The following is a 7886-nucleotide window of genomic DNA, read 5'->3' on the forward strand; positions in this document are numbered from 1 at the left end:
GTTGCAAGGAGGGACTGACTGGTCCTTGGAGAGGGACATCATGTTTGGCAGAGTGGAGGGGCAGCGAAGGAGAGGAAGACCTTTGGTGAAATGGATCGATTCTGTGACTGGAGCGGTGGGAATAAGTGCGTTTGAGATGGCTAGGTTGGCACAGGATAGAACAGCATTTAGAGCTCTTGTACATATAAGGTCGCTATGAGTCGCAAGCGACTCAATGGCACATAACAACAACAACAACTCGGTTATGGTTGGTTTTTTGCAAGTTACAGCAGTATGTCAGGATGCAACTTAAGTTTCCTGCCTCATAAATATCTGCCTTGTTGACATCTTCAAATGAAAAACAAAACCAAAGGAGGCTCTAGTAAATTACTTCATCTTACTTGGATCCATAATCAACACTCTTGATACAAGTCAGGAGATCAAGAGACATATTACACTGGGAATGTCTGTGGTCAGGCATCTCTCCAAATTACTGAGGAGCAATAATGTCAGTTTCAGGACTAAAGTGTGCCTGAATCAGGCCATGATTTTTTCAATCACTTGCCTATGCATTGGAGAGCTGTACAATAAGGATGACAGAAGAATTGATGTCTTTATGCTATGGTGTTGGAGAGAGTATTGAATATCACATGGACTGCCAAAAGAAAAAGATATTTTGGAGAAAGTACAGCCAGAGTGCTCTTTGGAGGCAAGGATGACAATGCTTCATCTTATACATTTTGGGCATGTTGTCAAGAGAGGCTGTTTCTTGGAAGAAGACATCATGCTTGGAAGGCTGGAGGGTCCATGAAAGAGGAACACCTTCAATCAGAAGGATTGGCACAATGACTGCTGCAGTAGGCTCACGTGTGTCATAAATTATGAAGCTGGCACAGGATAGGACAGGGTTCAGATTATTCATAGAGTTGCTATAAGTCATGTTCAACACAACAGCAACTAACAAGAACTAGTGGCCTATTGTGTGAGAAGTTGCAAATTTGAATCCACCAGTTGCCCAGCAGGAGAAAGATGGGGAATCTCCTCCTGTGGGATTTAAAGCCTTTGAAAGCCCTCTGGAGCCAAGTTCTGATACTACAGCAAACCTCAATTATATATCTGCCTCACTGATCTCATAGAGGTTGTTGTTGTTATGTGTCATCAAGTTGCCTGCAACTCAAAGCGATGTTATGTATAACAGCCCTAAACTGTGCTCTATCCTATGCAAATCTTATTGTCTCTGACAGATCTACCCCTTTTACCATAGTCACTGAATCAATACATCTCATCAAGGATCTTCGTCTCCTGTACTGTCCCTCTACCGTCCCAAGAATTACATCCCTCTCCAAGCACTGGTTCCTCTTTGCAACATGTCCAAAGTATGTTAGACGAAGATTCAGAATCCTTGCCTCTAAGGAGAAGCCTTGTTTAATCCTCTCTACGATGAACCTGTTTGTTCTCTTAACAGTCCATGGTATAATCAATACTCTTCTCCAATGCCACAGCGCAAAGGCATCAATTTTCCTTCTATTATCCCTAGTCATTGTTCAGCTCTCTGATGCATAGCAAGTGATTGCAAAGACCATAGCCTGTATCAGGTGCACCTTAGTCTCCAGACTCACATTGTTGCTCTTCAGTACTTTGGCGAGGTCTCTGACAGCAGACTTTCCCCAACACAATACATCTTTCTGGTGCCAAGAGTGTTGATTGTGGAGTCAAGCAAACTAAAGCTGTTTACAATCTCAATCTCTTCACCATCCATTATGATGCTGCCAATTAGCCCAGTGGTGAGAATCTTTGTATTCTTGATATCAATCTTCAATCCATATTGAAATCTGCAGTCCTTGACCTTTTGCAGCAAGCACTTCAGGTCCTCCTCACTTTTGGCAAGCAGGGTTGTGTCATCTGTGTAATGCAGATAGTTGATGAGTCTTCCTCCAATCCTGATGCCACATTTCTTCTCATAAAGCCCAGTCTTGAGATTTGGGGTTTAAGGCCTTGAACACTAATGAGCTAAAACCAGATGAATTGTGAGAAGATATCAAGAACATAATCCAGGAAGAAGGCAAAAAGTCATTACAAAGGCAGAGGGGGAAAGAAAGACCAAAATAGATATCAGAGGAGACTCTGAGTATTGCACTAGAGCACCAAGAAGGCAAAGCAAAGAGAAGAAATCAAGATATTAAGGAGTTGAACAGAAAATTTCAAAGGGCAATGCGGAAAGACAAAGTAAAGTATTTTAATGAAATGTGCAAACACTTGGAGTCAGAAAATCAAAGGGGCTTAACTTGCTTAGCACTTCTTAAGCTCGAGGAATTGAAGAACAAATTCAAGCCTGGAGTTGCAATACTTAAGGATGCTTTGGGCAGAATATGAAATGATCCAGGAAGTATTCAAAGAAGATGAAAAGAGTATACTGAGTACCAAAAGGAATTGGCTGATACAGAAGAAGTTCATAAAACAACTTATGCACAAGAACCTGTGGTGGTGAAGGAAGAAGTTCAAGCTGCTCTAAACGAATTGGCAAAAAACAAGGCCCCAGGAATTGATGGTGTACCGATTGCTATGTTTCAACAAACAGATGCTGCCTAGATGTGCTCACCAAGTTGTGCCAAGAAATCTGGAGGACAACCACCTGGCCAACTGACTATATTTGTTCCCATTCCAAAGAAAGGTGATCTGACAGTTGTTGTTATGTGCCCTCGAGTCGCTTGCGACTCATAGCGACCCTATGTACAACAGCCCTAAATTCTGCCCTATCCAGTGCCAATATCACTATCTCTGACACACCTTCCCCCATTACCCCAGACACTGAGTGTGGAAATTATTAAACAATATCATTGATATCACATGCAAACATGACACTGCTGAAGATTATCCAAAAACGACTGGAACAGAACATCAACACAGAACTGCCAGAAGTGCAGACTGGGTTTAGAAGAGGTGGTGGTACTAGGAATATTGTAGCTAATGTTAGATGAATCTTGGCTGAAAGCAGAGTACCAAAGGTATTTCTAATTGTGTTTCATTGACTATGCAACAAACTGTGGATAACTCTGAGAATAGGAATCCCAGAACACTTGATCCTGCTTATATGTACCTGTACGTGGACCAGGAAGCAGTCATCAGAACAGGGCAAGGGAACACTGCATGGTTTAAAATTTGGAAGGGTGTTTGCCAGGGATGTGTCCTATCTACATATAAAGATTAGAATTTTCAAAATATATAGGTAATGATACTATACTGTAGATTATGATCACATTGACACACAGTACTAACCAGCACAGTTCTACCATCAGAAACATTTTTTTATGCCCAATTACACATAGCAGTTGGTTAACCTTTGAATAACAGCCCAACTCCAAAAGCACTAGACCCAAGGGCTCACTTTCACCCTGAAGATGATTTTGTAGTTCTAAATGACAGTAGTAAATGAGGGACTCACTTTTTTAAAAAAAAATTTATATGTTATTATTTTTTTTCTATAATTATATTTTATTAATTTTCATAAACATTTACAGAGATTTTGGGTTTCCATTCATTCATTGTTGCACTATTCTCTCTACCCTCCTCCCAGTTTGTTCTTGTCCAAATGCCACAGTGCTTGTCAAAGCCAGTTCTGATTAATCTTCTTTGTCAGTGTGTCCTTTGCCATTCCCTATCACTCCTCCCTGAGAGAGACTTCACCCTGAGTCATAAGGAAAAGGGGATGGCGTATTCTCTTAACTACTTCCTGCTGAAAAGGGACGCTGTGGGTTTCAGGGTGAAGATCTTCTCTCACTACTCTAAAGGGCCCCTTTGGCAGTAGGAAACACATAGACTATTATGGAGATTGATTTTGGAATTTAGATGCACTCTTATTGATTGTGCTTGGCCGTACATGTTCATATCCTTGAAGATGTATCATGGGGGTGTTGCAACCTAGAAGACACAAATTTGACTAAAAAGTTATAAGTACATGAGTCCAAAAATTATGGAAAAGTAAAAGAAAAGATTCTTTCATTGTTTTACACACCCTCCCCCAGGTCCCCTCCACCATGTAGCCCTCGCTCTAGTCTCCTGTGATGACAGAAATACCTAGTTATATATCTCTTTTAAACAGTTTTCTCCCTCCTCTGTTTCTTTTTGTGTGAGTATACCGTCAAATCAGATCTGATTGTCCCTCCTTCCCCGGCAGAGCATCTGGTGGATTCGAACCGTGTGCATCTGGGATTGTAGTTGCAGCTCCTTGCCACTAGGCCACCAGAGCTCCGAGGGACTCGCTTTTAACCTCTACAGAAATGACAGTCGTTGTCACTAGGCTTTCCGCGCAGAGGCTTTTCTGTAAAAGTCACGAAAGACTACGTGTTCCTGAAAGACTAAATTTTTAATGCAAAACCGTTTACAGTAGGACACTTGACTCGCTAGGCTCTGCCCCTTCCGCCTTGGCTCCGCCCATCTCAGCGATGCTAGGTCCAGCATCGCTTCCCAGCAGGCGGAACAGGAAGTGTCTGGTACTCGGTTAGCTCTTCACCCGGAAGCTGAAGTCATAAGTACTGGATGCCAGTGAAGACGCTGTCTCATAGTGGACTTCCGGGCGCGCTTGTGGCTTCCGCCTTCTGGTTGGAATTCCCGATACGAACTCCCTGGCCAGTGGTCCCCCGTAACTGTCGCCATGGGGATTCTGGAGAAGATCTCCGAGATCGAGAAGGAGATTGCTCGGACGCAAAAGAACAAGGGTGAGGGCGCGCCTGGCGGGACCTTCATTCTGGTCGCCTCAGTTTTCCTATCTATAAAGTGGGGGAGCAGCTCCAAGTAGGGCGGGCCTGAGGTCGCGAAGAAATGCCACAGAGGGACCTAAGCCTGGTATCGCCCCTGAGTTAGGGCCAGCTGGGTGGCACATCAGGTGATTGTCCTGAGAAATTCTAGCTTACAGAGCAAGCAACAAACCAGAGTCAGGCAGGGCCTGCATTTTTTTAATGGTCACTCTTGGGGATTTCGTGCCACGAAGCCCCGGAGCAGCAGCACCCTGCAGCTGGGAGCCCACGAGAAGGGGTCGGCCAGGCCTGTTTACCCAACTTTGAAGCCGTCAACAGTAACTTCACCTCTGAGATTTAGCTTCTTTTCTTGCAAATGGTAATCTCAGACTCTGCCCACCTTCCCTCATAGCACGGTTCAATTAGGTAGCGTTTGCAAGATGCTGGGTGTGTGTGATGGTGCTCTTGCTTCAGTTCCTGAGGCCTGCGGTTTTCAGTCTCTCTCACTGTCTTCCTCCTTTTGGCTAACCCTCAACTTTACCAAACGTGATGTACTTCTTCAAGATCCTTTCTTCATGATCCCTCCTGATAACATGTCCAAAAGACAGGAGACACAATTTTGCCATCCATCATTCTACCCATGCTTTATCTGAGACATATTTTATTAGTCCTGTCTTATCTCCATACCATTTCAACCTGTATGCAGAACAGATTATCCGAGAGGCTGGGTCCAATGAGGGGAAGTGTGGGTCCAGGATTGGTGGAAGATCTATTAATCTGCGAATTGCAGATGACACAACCCTGCTTGCTGAAACTGAGGAGGACCTCATGCACTTGCTGCTGAGGGTCAAGGACTGCAGCCTTCAGTATGGATTGAGGCTCAATATCAAGAAGACAAAGAATCTGACCACTGGACCAATTGGCAGCATCAGGATGGATGGTGAAGAGATTGAGATTGTTAACAACTTTAGTTGGCTTGGCTCCACGGTCAACACTCGGCACCAGCAGCCAGGAAATAAAAAAAAAACGTATTGCGAAGGGAAAGGCTGCTATTAGGGACCTCTCCAGGCTACTGAAGAGCAGTGGTGTCACTCTAGAGACTAAGGTGCATCTGATACAGGCTATGGTCTTTGCAATCACTTGTTATGCATCAGAGAGTTGTACAATAACTAGGGAGGGTAGAAGGAGAATTGATGCCTTTGAGCTGTGGTGCTGGAGAAAAGTATTGAATATACCATGGACTGCCAAGCAGACAAACAGATTCATCCTGGAGAGGGTTAAACCAGGCAACTCCTTGGAGACAAGGATTCTGGGGCTTCGTCTGATATACTTTGGACATTGTAAGCAGGGACAGGTCCTTGGAGAGGGACATCATGCTTGGGAGGGTGGAGGGACAGTGCAGAAGGGCAAGGCCCCCTATGGGGTGGACTGATTGAGTGACTGGGGTAATTGGGATGGGTGTGTCGGAGGCAGTGTGATTGGCACAGGATAGAGCAGGGTTTAGGGCTGTTGTACATAGGGTCGCTGTGAGTTGCAAGCGACTCAACATCACATAACAACAGTGTAGTCTGTCTCACTGCAGTGGAGTTGCTACTGATGTAGCTTATAGGTTATCCTCTATACTATTTTCAGAGGCACAGGATGAAATTGACCATTTTTCTCTTTAGGATGGGCTGGTAGATTCAAAGTGCTTCCTTTTAGGATGACAGTGCAACTCCTTACTTGCTAATCCACCAGAATTACTAAGGCATGGTATTCAGTCTTTACCACAAAAACAGTAACTCTTGTGCTTTTATTCTCCAGCTTTCAAATGCATATGATTAAAAATTCCATAGCTTGGAAGGATCTGCGGGTGTGTGAGTGTGCATGCGCGTGTGAGTGTGTGGACAAGGAGGTGAGGGCAGTGGAGTTAGAATATCAACTCCTTGGACTCCATTTGTGATTCTCTTTTTTCCTCCCGTAAACCTGTCCGGTGGTGTTTGGTATTATATTTGCGTTTCTTTTCATTCAGTTTCAAATTTTAGGGTTGGGGGAGGTCAGGAAAGAGGAAGTGAGGAGACTAGTGGCAGAAGAGGAGGTGGAGGACTTGGAGATGAAGAAGAGAATTAACTTGGAGTTAAGGAACAAAGCCCTGAAGGAGGTGACAAGAGTTAGTCCTTGATAATTGCCGATGTGTCAGTGGAGAAATTGAGGGCCTAAATGATAATTTTAAAGAATTAGAGTCTTTAATAAGTATGACTGATGTGGAATTAAGTTCACTGGCTCTGACTTCCCAGCTTAAATAAACTTTGAAAGTTAGAACTTGAGTAACAATAACAGTAGTATTTCTGGAGGCTTGGAAGTGCTGGCAGAGAAATGTCCAAATCTTACCTACCTCAATCTGAGTGGAAATAAAACTGAAGATCTCTGTACAGTAGAAGCTCTGTAAAATCTTAAAAATTTGAAAAGTCTTGGCTTGTTTAATTGTGAGATCACAAACTTGGAAGATTATATTTTTGAACTGCTGCAGCAAATTACATACTTGGATTTGATCAGGAGGATAATGAAGCACCTGAAGCATCTAACAGGATGATGATGAAGATGAGGATGAAGAAGATGAAGTTGGGCCACCTGAAGGATATGAAGAGGAGGAAGAAGAAGATGAGAGTGAAGATTATGATGAAGCAGGCTCAGAAGAGGGAGAGGAGGAAGTAGGCCTCTCATACTTAATGAAAGAAGAGATCCAGGATGAAGAAGATGATGATGACTGTCTTGAAGAAGGAGAGGAAAAAGAAGAAGGTCTTTGAGGGGAGAAGAGGAAACGAGATGCTGAAGATGAAGAAGAAGAAGATGACAACTAGCTCATTCCGAGCTTCATTTTCTAATGTTCTTGGGTTTGTAAAAGGGTGATCATGTCATCTTTATTTCTTTATGGACGATAGCTATCCTTACTGAAAATACCATGTTAACTTTCTATAGGAAAAGTGTGGTTTTACTGTTTTTGCCTTTTTATCATTCCAACTAAGATTTATTAGTCTATTAATGATCATATTGTATGTAGAGACAATTTTTCATTACCCTTCCTAGTTGTGAAATACCCTAGAAATTTATTTGGAATCTTAATTTTTCTAATTCATGCTCACTGCTACAGTAATTTTTAGCCCATAATTAAAATCTGATAGCTCTTGCCCAGGT

General features: G+C 43.1%; 1 protein-coding gene and 1 pseudogene across 1 annotated transcript in view; both read left to right on the top strand.

Annotated features, from left to right (window-relative positions):
• Positions 1 to 4628: 4628 nt before the first annotated feature.
• DRG2 (developmentally regulated GTP binding protein 2) overlaps positions 4629 to 7886 on the top strand; it is a 40740-nt gene continuing 37482 nt past the window's right edge. Inside the window, exon 1 of the mRNA XM_006901184.1 lies at positions 4629 to 4694. Within this exon, the coding sequence (XP_006901246.1) occupies positions 4631 to 4694 (64 nt within the window). The 5' untranslated portion in view covers positions 4629 to 4630. The remainder of the gene's footprint in view (positions 4695 to 7886) is intronic.
• On the top strand, positions 4798 to 7552 carry LOC102863225 (annotated as a pseudogene).

This window comes from Elephantulus edwardii, unplaced genomic scaffold (assembly GCF_000299155.1).
Source record: "Elephantulus edwardii isolate Elephantulus edwardi_28Jun2011 unplaced genomic scaffold, EleEdw1.0 scaffold00314, whole genome shotgun sequence".
Lineage (NCBI taxonomy): Eukaryota > Metazoa > Chordata > Mammalia > Macroscelidea > Macroscelididae > Elephantulus > Elephantulus edwardii.